The sequence below is a fragment of the Anolis sagrei genome, chromosome 2 (assembly GCF_037176765.1).
Source record: "Anolis sagrei isolate rAnoSag1 chromosome 2, rAnoSag1.mat, whole genome shotgun sequence".
Lineage (NCBI taxonomy): Eukaryota > Metazoa > Chordata > Lepidosauria > Squamata > Dactyloidae > Anolis > Anolis sagrei.
Window position 1 is genome coordinate 170,642,253 of NC_090022.1, and position 15,350 is coordinate 170,657,602.

At 41.6% G+C, this 15,350-nt stretch overlaps 1 protein-coding gene across 17 annotated transcripts in view; it reads right to left on the reverse strand.

Moving 5' to 3' along the window:
• Positions 1 to 15,350, reverse strand: part of ADGRL3 (adhesion G protein-coupled receptor L3) — a 388,836-nt gene that overhangs the window by 137,472 nt on the left and 236,014 nt on the right. For all 17 annotated transcript variants that reach the window (XM_067464127.1, XM_067464130.1, XM_067464131.1 and 14 more), the window contains 3 exons: positions 15,111 to 15,287; positions 7,757 to 7,966; positions 1,296 to 1,516 (listed from right to left, as the gene is read on the reverse strand). In XM_067464127.1, the coding sequence (XP_067320228.1) occupies positions 1,296 to 1,516; positions 7,757 to 7,966; positions 15,111 to 15,287 (608 nt within the window). The remainder of the gene's footprint in view (positions 1 to 1,295; positions 1,517 to 7,756; positions 7,967 to 15,110; positions 15,288 to 15,350) is intronic.

Sequence of the window (15,350 nt, forward strand, 5' to 3'; positions counted from 1 at the left end):
ATATGAATCTTTCAAATCTATGGTTGCAAACCAGTCACCAGTGTGCAAGAGGGGAAGGATGAGGATGAGGCTCACCATTTGGAATCGGCAAGGATTTAAATACTGCTTCTCTCAGATCTGTTTTATATGATAAATATGGTATGCAACTTGGAAAAAAGTAAAAAAATACAACAATTAATGTGCCTATGTGCAGAATTAGAATGCAAATGAAATGTAATTAGTATGATCAGAATAATTTGCATCAATCTAAGAAACTGGAGGAGCACAACCCTGTCTGTGGATCTAGTTCAGAAGTGGGCAAATATGGCTCTTCACATGATTTTGGCCTAATACTCTCATCAGTAGTAAGCAACACGGTAATGGCTGCAGCAATGTTCAAAATCAGTATTCAAATGTTCCCAATCCCAATCAGGATGGTGTAAAACCATAAAGTCTGGAGTTTATCATAACATAGCTATACCTCTCCATAGAAGCATTGATAATAATAGAACAATTCCTGTTGCCACCTAATTTCTGCAACAGTGTGTTCAGTTCATGTACTATGAGGGTTGAATGAAAAGTAATGCCTCAACCTTCGTTACTTGGATTTGGATGGGAATATTGTAATAAATCAAACACAGAAATAATCCTTAGAATCTGCTCTTTAACTATCACTATTCACTCTTCCACATAGTCACCAGACAATTGGATATATTTCTTCCAACAATGAACAGGTTTTCTGAAGCCGTCACAGAAGTCGACACTCTGTTTCCACAACCCATTGTGCACAGATCTTCCGATAGCCAAGCAAAGCGATAATGTGACCCACACGTTCTTGTGAAATGCCGATTATGCTTGAAATTTCTCTCTGAGTGATACGACGATCGTCCTGAATCCATCTGTCAACCTTTTGCTTGTGAAACTCGGTGGTTGCTGTCATAGGACGTCCAACTTTTTGTCACACAAGTCAGATGTCCCCACCACAACATCTTTAAACCTACAGCCCAACGACGCACAGTATTCACAAAAACACATCAACACAATCACCATAAACAGCTTGCATTCTCTGATGAATCTCCTTTGACTGCACATTGCTTAAGTCGCGTTGACTGACCATTTGCACAGGGTTCCATACTTCGCACTTCGCAACACAACTGCTCAATGCTAAGGCTTCCTGCCAAAATGGAACTGTAGAGGAGAGTCTACTGAACTAGCCAGTACTTGCCACATACCAGTACTGCCATGTGTTATGAAGGTGGAGGCATTACTTTTCATTCAACCCTCGTAGTTTCTCAGGTTCACCAAATGAAACTCACACTTTTCCTGTGCCGTAACTTCTGTAGTCCACTGCTGCTGAAACAGCCACAATCAGGGCAGGCATGCCATAGCCAACCAAGTAGAAGTATTTTCTCCGTGAATGTTCACTTTCAAAGACCTCCACCAACATGATGTAGAGCTGTACTCCCTCCAGAAACATCCACGTGAATGCAGAAAGGAAGAAGAAGTGCAAGAGGGCAGCAAATACAGCACAGGCTATCTGGGAAAGCAAAAAGACAAAGTAAGAAAACTGTAGCCTGAACACAGCACGAATCTATAATGCCATATTAATGATTAGTGTGCAAATTACTGGACTGTGGAGAGAGGACCCCAGTCTTTGCAGGTGTTATTTTAACCCAGGTATGAACAAGAGTAAAAATTTTACCCTAGGTTACCCCACGTTAGTTTGAATCACTAATGAGATTACTTTCACACATTATGTGGCAGAGTAGATGGGCCCACAATCAATACTAAAACCAATCAAAACTATTAAAATGTAGGTTTTTTGAGTTGTTCAAAAGGCAATCAAGGCTTATAAGATTGAGGTAATACAGGCCACTTATTTGTCAAAGACATCAAAGGCCCTTTCACACTCACCGATTACACACGATCAGTCATAGCATTTTTGTGGATCTGAATAAGTTAGAACTGCCATATTCCATATTTACAGTTATGGTTGTTAAAGCAGAATCACAGAACTGTAACTATGTGGTGTAATGGACCTCAGGCCAATAGACCTCTCACAATTCAGTATTATTGCACTGGAACGATAAATGGAGTCTGGCACAAACGTTTAGGTTTAAAACACCTTCCTGCTTTGTAAATCAGTTTTTAATAATCTGCTTTTCATAGCGAACTACATAATAGTGTAGAACAGTGGTTCTCAACCTGGGGTCCCCAGATGTTTTTGGCCTTCAATTCCCAGAAATTCTAACAGCTGGTAAACTGGCTGGGATTTCTGGGAGTTGTAGGCCAAAAACATCTGGGGACCCCAGGTTGAGAACCACTGCACTAGGGGAACACTAGGAGAGGAAGGGGCACATTGCAAGTCCAACAGCACCTCAGCTGCAACAGGTTGAGAACCATTGGTGTAGAAGATGCGGAATAAAGGACTTAAATTCACCAGAGTAAATAAATGGAAAGAAAAATTATACAAGATGTGTCATAGATGGTAAGTCCTACTAAATTAGCATAAATTAATACAGATAGTGGTTACAAATGCTGAAAGTGTAAAAAGAAAGAAGGAACTTTTAAAATACTTTGAGGACCTGTCCAAAAACCCAAACATATTAGATAGCTGTTAATTACAGATTATTTTTTTTAAAAAAATTCCATTTAAACTGAAAGTATTTCTATTGGAATTAGCATTTGATACAATTAATAAAAATGACTTTTTTTTCCAATATGTGATTATGGCTGCCGGAATAATCTATGCTCGTCATTGGAAGGAAAATGCATTTCCATCTGTGACTGAATAGTTGACAAAGCTTTTCAGTTTGGTAGAACTGGAAAAAGTGTAATGCCTTTTAAAAAATAAATCAATGCAAAGATTTCAAGAGAATGGGCAGCTGTTTTTGAATTATTTAAAGAAAGCTTGGGAAGACTGGTGGTAACAATTGTTATGATAAATTATTAGAAGTGGTGGAAAGAAGAACACTGACAGGGCAAACGAGATTGAATAGAACTATCAGGTGGATATATGAGTCTGGAAGCAGTCAAATAAATTTAATTTTATATAAGACGATAATATGTGATTTTAACAATTGGTTTTATGTTTAGATGGTTTTATGTTTAGATCCCTGAGGAAGCCACAGGGAGGAGGGAGTAAGCTTGTTTTCTGCTTCCCTGGAGACTAGGACAAGGAACAATGGCTTCAAACTTCAAGAAAGGAGATTCCATCTGAGCATGAGGAAGAACTTCCTGACTGTGAAAGCCGTTCAGCAGTGGAACTCTCTGCCCCAGAGTGTGGTGGAGGCTCCTTCTTTGGAAGCTTTTAAACAGAGGCTGGATGGCCATCTGTCAGGGGTGATCTGAATGCAATATTCCTGCTTCTTGGCAGGGGGTTGGACTGGATGGCCCATGAGGTCTCTTCCAACTGTATTGTCGAAGGCTTTCATGGCTGGAATCACTAGGTTCTTGTGGGGTGTTTTTGGGCTATAGAGCCATGTTCTAGAGGCATTTCTCCTGACGTTTCGCCTGCATCTCTTCCAACTCTTTGATTCTATTATTCTATGAATTTTTATGGTTTATAATATATATTTATTGTATTGTATGTTCCGTTATGCGGCATTGAATTATCGCTTACTTGAAGGCTTCTCTGAGTCCCTTTTGGGATGAGAAGAGTGGGGTATAAATATAATAAATAAATATATAAAACCGGAGAATATATTACTTTAGGTAAATACAGAATATGTGCTCATTTTATGCCACTTTGAGTCTCCTTATGGACAGAACAAGCAGGGTATAAATAAACACATAGTTATACCTTGATTTAAAAGTTTAACTCATTCCGTGACCAAGCTTTTAACTCAAAACACTCTTATCTCAAAGCGAATTTTCCCATTGAAATGTTATTAATCTGTTCCGTCCACCCCCCAAAACCCCTCAAAGTTTTTAGTTATGTGTTTTTAAAATAACAAAATGTACAAATCCACATTCACATAGAACAATATAAAAATAGAGATCAACTTTAAAATGGTAAAAGCACAAAGTTGTGGCAAGGAAGCACATTTGAGGCAACAAAATATGTGTTGGCCAGTGTAACAGCAAGACAAAACGTTAATATCCATGTAGAATAATAAAAAAGACAGATCAACTTTAAAATGGTAGAAGCACAAAGTTGTGGAAGGAAGCACAAAGCACAATATGAAGAGGCAAAAGTATCATTTTCTTCATACTGTACTCATTCCAGCCTCCCTCTCTCTCCATGAAGCCAAACATAACAAGAATAAAACCACACAAAATCAACTAACTCAAAGTTGCTCCAAGTGGACAATAGAAAAGTGGACAGCCATCTCCCAGAGTGGACAAGAGCAGAAGGCACAAAAGCATGAGGCACGGAGGCTGTTCCCTGGAAGCCTTGTACTCTGGCGCTAGGATTCCAACTCACACTAATTCTTAACTCAAAATGGTGCTCTTCTGTCAAAGCAAAATCCGGACCGAGTGACAGCTCTTAACTCAAAATGTTCTTAAGTAGGGATGCTTGTAAATAGAGGTTCCACTGTACTACTACTAATAATAATGTCAAAACTAATTCAGGAATCTGTGGCAAAGAATAATTTGAGTAGAAATGTATTGTCGAAGGCTTTCATGGCCGGAATCACTGGGTTGTTGTGGGTTTTTTCGGGCTATATGGCCATGTTCTAGAGGCATTTCTCCTGACGTTTCGCCTGCATCTATGGCAAGCATCCTCAGAGGTGAGGTCTGCTGGAACTGGGAAAAAGGGGGTTAATATATCTGTGGAATGACCAGGGTGAGACAAAAGGCTTTTGTAAGTTGGGTTGGGTGTGAATCTTTCAACTGACCATCTTGATTAGCATACAATGGGCTGACTGTGCCTGGAGCAAACTCTTCTTGAAGGGTGATTAGATGTCCCTGCCTGTTTTTCTCCCTGCTGTTTTTGCTGTTGCAATTTTAGAATTTTTTAATACTGGTAGCCAGATTTTGTTCATTTTCATGGTTTCTTCCTTTCTGTTGAAATTGTCCACATGCTTGTGGATTTCAATGGCTTCTCTCTGTAGTCTGACATGGTGGTTGTGAGAGTGGTCCAGCATTTTTGTGTTCTCAAATAAAATGCTGTGTCCAGGTTGGTTCATCAGGTGCTCTGCTATGGCTGATTTCTCTGGTTGGAGTAGTCTGCAGTGCCTTTCATGTTCCTGGATTCTTGTTTGGGCACTGCGTTTGGTGATGAGAACTTAGAAGACTAAGTTGAAGATTTTGGAAGGATATTAGTACGATGTGTTTATATTGACAGCATATGGATTGTTTACTTATAGATTTGTTTACTGTTAATTAACAAAAAAGATGTAAAACTCCTTCAATATGACCCACACAATACTCCAGGTGAGAAATAACTGGTGAGGAATAAAATGTTAATGGAGAAAGTAATTGTTCACCTAATGCAATTTATATTTCATTAGACTTTTCTTGGGCAGCTGCTTCATATTACTGAGTTCTGTGTAATTTCTATTATTATTGTATTATTATAGTGAGAATAGTAGGAAAAGGAGGGGTTTGAGTGAGAATACCATTAGTGACTTTTTCTTGGACTGTGGAAATCTGAGTAATAAAACCAATTTCCAAGTGAACTTTGTGAGTGGTCTGAATTGCTGGCTAGATTCTGCAGGGAGTGACAAGCCTTCCCATTCAATCCCTGCTACAGCATGCAGTGTTGGTATGCATTTTGTGGCCACTGACATCTTAAACTGGCTTGGAGTTGTATCACCATATTTACTTGAATCTAGTGCACCTCCATTTTTAAGACCCTGAAAAAAAGAGGATTTGCTGCCAAATGTTTTTGGTGTTTTTATATTGTTGGAAGCCGCCCTGAGTCCCTCTCTGAAGGTCGAGAATAGGATGGGATACAAATGTTCAATGTATTGCCGAAGGATTTCATGGCCGGAATCACTGGGTTGTTGTAGGTTTTTTCGGGCTATATGGCCATGGTCTAGAGGCATTCTCTCCTGACATTTCGCCTGCATCTATGGCAAGCATCCTCAGAGGTACCTCTGAGGATGCTTGCCATAGATGCAGGCGAAACGTCAGGAGAGAATGCCTCTAGACCAGTGGTTCTCAACCTTCCTAATGCCGCGACCCCTTAATACAGTTCCTCATGTTGTGGTGACCCCCAACCATAAAACTACTTTAGTTGCTACATCATAACTGTAATTTTGCTACTGTTATGAATCATAATGTATATATCTGATATGCAGGATGCATTATCATTTAGTGAACCAAACTGGGTACAAATATCTGATACGCCCAAATTTGAATACTGGTGGGATTGGGGGTGGGGATTGATTTTGTCATTTGGGAGTTGTAGTTGCTGGGATTTATAGTTCACCTACAATCAAAGAGCATTCTCAACCCCACTTACAATGGAATTGAACCAAATTTGGCACAAAGAACTCCCATGACCAACAGAAAATACTGGAAGAGTTTGGTGGGCATTGACCTTGAGTTTGGGAGATGTAGTTCACCTACATCCAGAGATTACTGTGGACCCAAACAATGGTGGATCTGGACCAAACTTGTGGAGTTTGGGGAAAATATACCTTGACCTTTGGGAGTTGTAGTTACTGAGATTTATAGTTCACCTACAATCAAAGAATATTTTGAACTCCACCAATAATAGAATTGGGCCAAACTTGGCACACAGAATCCTCATGGCCAACAGAAAATATTGTGTTTTCTGATGGTCTTTGATGACCCCTCTGACACCCCCTTGTGACCCCCCCAGGGGTCCCGACCCCCAGGTTGAGAAATGCTGCTCTAGACTATGGCCATATAGCCTGAAAAAACCTACAACAACCCAGATACAAATGTTCTTAATAATAAAAAACAAACAAACAAACAAATAAATAAATTTAATCCGGAGCAGGAAGAAACCCTTTTAGCTAATGTTACTCCTCCTAAAAATACAACTATTCAAGCCAGAAATCAAAATGAAGCCCTTATTTCAGTGGTTCAAGTTTTCAATATCAGGCTGAAATCCCATGTGGGAGGCTTAAGAACCACTCGTGGAGTCTGTCCAGTTAATCCTCAAAGAAACTTTTAACACAAAGACTGGACAGAGAGGGGAAAGAGAATAGAAAGAAGATACAAGAAAGAAAGGGAGAATGAAAAGGTAAAGATAATAGAATGAAGGTATATGTTTCAGGGCCTGCGGATGGTGAGGAACCAGCCCTGGCAAGCCAAGGAGGAAGATGCGAAGATGGCCACGGTGCCTTCACCGGTTGTTTGCCTCTTTCTCCTAGGCTCTTGGGGCTGCCTGGTGCTTTGCTTGCTCTCCACCGGCTGCTTCATTGACCACTTCCCAGCTTGCCCCTTTGCTGGCTGCTTTGCTGGCACTCTGGCTCCAGAAAGGGAGAGGAAAGGAGTTGGAGCTGCGGCAGCAGCAACGCACAAAGGCTGCCTGGTTTGGCAAGAGGGAGGAGAGGGATGCTGGAAGGATGGGGGGCAGTTTAGGCATGATTCTAATGTGCATTGAATATAATTCACACCCCAATTTTAATGAAGCAATTTAGCCAAAAAAGGTATACATTAGAATTGTGTAAATATGGTAAATGGTCAATGCAAATGGCTGTTTGCTCACAACTTTGTGATGTTTTAATTATGTCCACTGAAAGATAATCTGTTTAAGTATCATGACTACTAAGCCTTCAATTTTCAGGAGGACAAGCAATGATGCTTGAATGTTGGAACACAATGAAGGTAAAATATTATTTTGATGGAAGGTTACCGGCTGGTCAGCCCTGTTGATCCCAATGAGGAAGAGAAGCTCTGCCACAAACAGACTGATACACAAGTTTTTATGGATAGTGTTTCTGTCACTCTGGAGCCCACGAAAGAAGCAGAAGGTAAAGATACAGAACAGGAGGCAGACAAGAGACAGGAGAATGCCGACCCAGGTAATGACATCCAGGAGTAGGTTGTGGACTGCATCACCATGCTGCAAACATAACAGAAAGAGAATTAGTTAGCAGCCTCACACAAGTGATTCAAGTCTGAGTAAACTCAACGTGTCTGAAACAATCCACATGCCAGTCTCTAGTGAGGACAGTAGTGTATTAACTATGATCTAAGGAATGTCTACAAATGTTCTCATTCTCAAGAAGAGCATCAACTGCTTTGAAATACTTTGCATTTCCATTATGAAAAAAAGCATTTTGCACAAAAAGCAAAAGTCTTATCAACAAAAATATTTTCTTTACAAAACAAATTCTGATCAATTTTTTTGCATAAGAGAACCCAAATCTCCCAAACCATTGAAAATTTGCAAGAACTTCCATAATGTATTGTCAAAGGCTTTCATGGCCGGAATTACTGGGTTGTTGTAGGTTTTTTTCGGGTTATATGGCCATGTTCTAGAAGCATTCTCTCCTGATGTTTTGCCTGCATCTATGGCAAGCATCCTCAGAGGTAGTGAGATCTGTTGGAACTAGGAAAAGGGGTTTATATATCTGTGGAATGACCAGGGTGGGACAAAGGACTCTAGTCTGTTGGAGCTAGGTGTGAATGTTTCAACTGACCACCTTGATGAACATTTGATGGCCTGGCAGTTCCTGGGGCAATCTTTTGTTGAGAGGCGGTATGTCACCCGGTTGTCTCCTTTGCCTGTCAGCTGAGGGGCCAAGGATGACAGAGCCCCTTCCCTCTCCAAGCCCACTTGCCTCTCAGCTGAGAGGCCAAGGAGACACACTGCTTTCCAAACCTAGTTTTCCTTCACCTATAAGCTGAGAGTCCAAGAAGAAGAGCCCCTTCCCTCTCCAAACCTGATTCTGACACCAAGCCGAGGCTAGCAAATTCGCCAGCCTCTGCTTGGATGAAATCCGTTTCTCCTTGTTTATTTGGCAAATCCATTTTTTTGTAATGCGTTCCTCAACATTGAAGTGCCCATTACAATCGACGGCACATTACAATAGATGGTGCATTACATGCAAGTATGTATGGTATTTCTAAAGAAAATTTATCTACCTATTTGAATTCTGGTTAATTCTGAACAGAATTTTTTAAATCTTAATAAATTCTGTTTGCTCTGACATGCTTTCAATTGCTTTCTTTGAGAAAGGCTTAAGTTTGTTGTGTGCTTTCATGGCACAGTTATAGTGCATCCTATCTTTTGTGGTGTGTTTTGACCTACAAAATCTTATGGCAAGATATACAGGGTGCAGCAGCATATCTTCCTTTTTTCAAAACTTAATAAAACCCATTGTATGAATCAGATTTTTTTTTATAATGTAGGCGCATACCTAAAGTTTTGTTTTACGTAGTTTTGAAGATCAAATTAGGTAGGTGATGTCCCCCATTCTCCATACACTGAGTAAACCAATTTCTGGTGTTTGTCATGACTCTTTCTAGCATAGCAGGCGTTATGTTGGCAATTTCTTCCTAGATGTTGGTCTTCAAATCTTGTAGGGTCCTTGGATGGGTCACATAAACACGGGATTTCAAAAAACCCCATAGAAAAATATCACAAAGGGGCCAAATCTGAAGAGCGGGCTGGCCACTCCAAATCCCCCCTAATTGAGATGAGGCGCTCTGGGAAGTGTTCCCTCAAAACAGCAATCGATGCTCTTGAAGTGTGTGCAGTTGCACCGTCTTGGTGGAACCAAATGCCCCCTAAGTCCATCCCATCTAGTCGTGGGAAAAAAATTCCTGAAACATGTTTACATACCGGTCCGAATTCACTGTCACTGCGACTTCATTTTCCTCAAAGAACCAGGGACCAATAATTCCAGCTGAGGAAATTGCACACTACACTGTGATTTTAGGTGAATGCAAAGGCCTTTGATGCAATTCTCGAGGATTGTTGTCAGCCCAGCAGCACATGTTTTGTTTGTTGACAGATCCACACAAATGAAAATGGGCTTCATCACTAAAAAACACAATAGCGTCCTCAGGAACGACTTCGAGAAGAACCTCACACGCGTTCCTCCGAGAACTGAAGTCACGCTCAGAAAGTTCCTGCACAATCGCCATCTTGTAAGGATGGAAATGAAGATCATCATGAAGAATTCTACTCACAGAATGATCAGAAAGTCCAGAACGCGTGGTGATCGCAACATTGGAGCTCTCACTGCCTCAATGTCCTCAGGTGATCTAATGGGCCGAGGGACTCCAGTTCTTCATCTTGTCGCACTGGCAGTTTGTCTGAATGTAGTGATCCTTGTCACAATTGATTTCCGGTCCGGGGCAGGGGCCAATGGGGATAAATTAAAGTGATTCCAAAAGGTACGATGGGTTGCAATCACAGAACATCTGCTCGAAAAGTAGGCCTCAATGGCAAAAGCACGCTCCTCACTGTTCCAACGCATGATGGTGATTGAACTGTGTCAGGACAAAACTTTATACTCCTGCCTCTCGAACGAGACCACTAGTGCTCCGCTACGTCTTCAACCGACTGAATGGCGCGCATTTTAAAAAAGGAAGTTATGCTGTCACACCCTGTATATTGCTTGTTCATTGAAATTACTAACATACTGATATAGAATTCAAAACCAGGTAATATTGAGAAAAGATTTAGCTTGTGATTCAATGAAATTACTTCAGTTGACCAGTTGACTTGGCACACAAAAGGTTTAAGTGTTGCAAAGATAAAGTAAGATGCCATACAAATGTGAAATATTTGTTGAAATGATACTAAAAACCAAGGTGGGTGCACACTAAATAATATCAGAGGCAAGTTGGGCTAGGAGTGGGCCACTGCTGCCCAGGCCCGTAGCCAGGATTTCGATTTGGGGGGGGGGGGGCTGAGTCTGAGTGAAAGAGGGTCTACCCTAGCAAACCTGTTGTATCATTACCCCAATACCCCCATGCATATGGGATATATTGAGTATGGTGATCAGATCATGATATGAATAAACATAACAGTTTAATGCTTTGGTTACATCCCGTTTAGACTACTGCAACACTCTCTATGTGGGGTTGCCTCTGAAGACTGCTCGGAGCTGCAGCTAGTCCAACGCTCAGCAGCCAGACTACTAACGGGTGCTGGGTACAGGGAGCACACCACTCCGCTGTTACATCAGCTCCACTGGCTGCCAATTAGCTTCCGAGAACAATTCAAAGTGCTGGTGTTAACCTATAAAGACCTAAATGACTCTGGCCCTGTTTACCTCTCCGAACGTATTCTCCCCTATGAACCATCAAGATTATTAAGATCATCTGGAGAGGCCCTGCTCTCGGTCCCACCGGCCTCGCAAGCGCGTCTGGTGGGGACAAGGGACAGGGCCTCTCGGTGGTGGCCCCTCGACTCTGGAACTCTCTCCCACTGGAGATCAGAACCGTCCCTTCTATCCTGACATTTAGGAAACAGGTGAAGACGTGGTTATGGAGACAGGCATTCGACGAGTGAGCCAATACCCTGAGATATGGATGGAGGATGATGAACACCGATTTTAGTGTGACGACTGACCATTGTAGTTATTGAATGTAATTTTTTTTAAGGTTTTACTGTAATATGTATTATGATGTTTTATTGACTGTATGTGATATTATGGTTGTAAACCGGTCTGAGTCCCTCAAGAGAGGTGAGAAGGTCGGTATACAAAACGTTTAAATAAATAAATAAATAATGCACCAGTAAGGCCTTTTCGCGAACCACCATGAGAATTTCGGGGGGGGGGGGGGGCTGAAGCCCCTCAACCCCCCCCCCCCCCCCCGTCTACATGCCTGCTGCTGCCATCTCCTCTGAGAGCCACACCTCACTCCCAGTCCAGGGGAGTGTCCTAAATACTGTTTAGTTGGGTGGTCAGTCTTCAAACAATGTGAACACGAGAGCCTTTGAGCCAGTTACCACACAGTTTCAAATGACCTTTTCCTTCACATATACACAGGAGTCCAATGGAATACAAACTACACCTATTAAAAATAGCCATTTCAAATATGGGATGCTTTTTGTTGTACAAGGTGTTTGAAGATGATGTACTTTGCTAATGCCAGAAATCCTTCCTCCTCCCCCCCCCCCCTCAGAACTCTGATCTTTTCAGCACATTGGATAGCACACTTTTAGGTGCTTGGCATTTCTGACTCTATCTTGGGGCCCAGTGGTCACCCCTAAGGTAAATTAGAGCGGGGCTAGGCAGGTGCCATCTTGGAGAATGGTGTCTAATCAATTGTGCTGCTTGCCAAATGGACATGGTTAATCAGACGTGCTCAAAATTGCTGGTTAATCTGGAGTTTTTGGAAAGTTTTAGATTATCCAGCAACTTCAGGTAAGTGGGCCAAGTTTGGCCTGTGTTACTGCCAGATGAGCTACACGTGTTGGGTAACAACCACAGAACTGATCCTGTCCCCATATCAAGATGCATCCTAAGTTAATTCAAGTCCCCAAGACTGGAGGAATTACATCCAAAGGTATTAAAAGATCTGCAAGAAGCAATTTTAGAATAATTGGCGATAATACGAGGGGTATTTTTTAAGTAAGGTCCGTTTTGTTGTAGACACTTCGTGCGCATACTGCAACGAGCGTGTGCGTCGTGTACTGGCATGCCTCGGGAACAACTGTGCTCAGTTTCCGCTCTGTAGCTAACCTATACGGTTCTGTTCTGTGCTTTAAAAATGTTTAAGACTATCAACTCACCCTCCGCATGTGAGGTTCGCTCAATGATACGGTTTTTGTCAGCGAGGAACCTGCCTGCTGCAGAAATTCATCGACAGATTTGTGAAGTGTACGGTGATACTGTGATGAGTGAAAGCAAAGTGCATAAGTGGGTACAACAATTCAAAGATGGCTGTGACAACGTCCATGATGAGGACCACTCTGGTCGCCCTTCTTTGATTACAGACGATTTGGTTATCGGAGCAGGCGGCAAGTTTTATGAAGAGGGTATTTTAAAATTGGTTCAGAGGTATGATAAGTGTTTGAACAAACTTGGCAACTATGTTGAAAACTAGAGTGAAGTATGCACTTTCTGAAAATAAATTTACTTTTTTGAAATAAACTTTCGTTGTGTACTTATGTTCAAACCGACCTTACTTAAAAAATACCCCTCGTATTTGAGAATTCTTGGACTGGGAATTGGTTGACCAACAAAACCCAAAGGGTGTTCACCAATTACTCCTTTTCATCTTGGAGAGCAGTGATTATGGAGTTTTCTTCCTAGGCCCAGTGCTATTCGACTTCTTTAAACATTACTTTGGACCCATCTAAACTGCCAGAAAATGCAGTGGAGATGGAGCACTAGCCTGACCATCCAAATGACACATCTAGTTTATCTGGATTAAACTGTTAAATACAGTTTGCTCCTGGTTTAAAAATTCTTTTTGCAAAGATCCAGATGTTCAAATCTTCCCTCCCTGCCCTGCCTCCTGCCCCTTCAGTAAACTTAGGGAAAAACTGAGTGTGACCTCATGGTCAGAAATACTAAAAGAGAAAGGAGATAATGATGGATGGGAGTTTCTGAAACGCGAGACAATGGAGGCGTGATTTCAAACATTTCTAACGAGTAGGAAAATAAGAAAGTGTCTAAAAAACCACAGTGGACATCTAAGGAACTTTCAACTAAGCTAATATTTAAAGGGGACATAAACAAAAAAGGGGTTTCAAATGAATAAGTAGCATGTATGGAAAGTTAGAAAATCCAAATTGCAGAATGAGCTCTGGCTTGTTAGAGAAATTGTAAACAATAAAAAGATGGGGGGAGGGGGGAGGTTGTTATGTCCATAGTGAAAGAAGAACAAGGAAATGGTAGGGCACTGATTACAGGTGATGTGGAAATGCTAACAGGGGATAGAGAAAAGGGCCCTTACCAATGGCCCCTCTTCATCTTGGAAAGAAGTAACTTAGCAGGTTTCTGTTTTGAACCTGGTGCTATTCAACATCTTTATTAATTACTTTAATGATGGAATAGAAGGCATTTTTATCCAATTTGCAGATGACACCAATTGGGAGCAATAGCTAATACCCCAGAAAATACAATCAAAATCCAAAATGACTTTTACAAATTAGAAAGCTGGACCAAAAATAATAAAATGATTTTGACAGTGAGAAATGTACAGTACTACACTTGTTGTTGGTGTTGTTGTTGTTCATTCGTTCAGTCGTCTCCGACTCTTAATGACCTCATGGACGAGCCCACGCCAGAGCTCCCTGTCAGCCGTCACCACCCCCAGCTCCCTCAAGGTCACTCCAGTCACTTCAAGGATGCCATCCATCCATCTTGCCCTTGGTCGGCCCCTCTTCTTTTTACCTTCCACTTTCCCCAGCATAATTGTCTTCTCTAGGCTTTGCTGTCTCCTCATAATGTGGCCAAAGTACTTCAACTTTGTCTCTAGTATCCTTCCCTCCAATGAGCAGTCGGGCTTTATTTCCTGGAGGATGGACTGGTTGGATCTTCTCGCAGTCCAAGGCACTCTCAGAACGTTCCTCCAACACCACAGTTCAAAAGCATCTATCTTGTATTGTCGAAGGCTTTCATGGCTGGAATCACTAGGTTCTTGTGGGTTTTTTTGGGCTATAGAGCCATGTTCTAGAGGCATTTCTCCTGACGTTTCGCCTGCATCTGAGGATGCTTGCCATAGATGCAGGCGAAACGTCAGGAGAAATGCCTCTAGAACATGGCTCTATAGCCCGAAAAAACCCACAAGAACCTAGCATCTATCTTCCTTCGCTCAGCCTTCCCTAAGGTCCAGCTCTCACATCCGTAGGTTACTACAGGGAATACCATGGCTTTGACTATGCAGATCTTTGTTGCCAGTGTGATGTCTCTACTCTTTACTATTTTATCGAGATTGGACATTACTCTCCTCCCAAGAAGTAAGCGTCTTAGGCAATAAAAATGAAATGCACAGACATAGGATGGGTGACATCAGATTTCTGTGCATGACGTGATAACGTGATCTTTTGTTTTCCCTTAAAAAAATCATAGCTCATCACTGACCAGCGACCCCACAGAAAAACTTTCGGGACCAAAAGTCCTAAACACTTGGAGGGCCAAAGTTTGTCCAAACCTGAACTATAGTATTGTAAAATGTGAACAGCCATTTAGAATCACCTTCACTTTGTAAACAGAAATACCATTTGGTTCCTGAATGACCAAAACTTATTGCTGAGGGACCCATCCAATTTCCCCTCTGCATATTGTATTTCTTACCTTCACTTCCACATGGGCCATCAGGACAGCGAAGTTGGTTAGGTGATTACAGGAACATGAGGTGTGTGTCTTGTTTGTCACCAGTAGACGACATCCTTGCGTTGACCAATTCCCTGTCATTGTGCGTTTAGAATAGCTCCAGAATGAACAGTTGGGGTTGAAATTTTCCTCTGACTGCTACATATATAAAATAAAATACAGACAGACAGAATGGAAAGCCTACATTAAACACATTCTCTC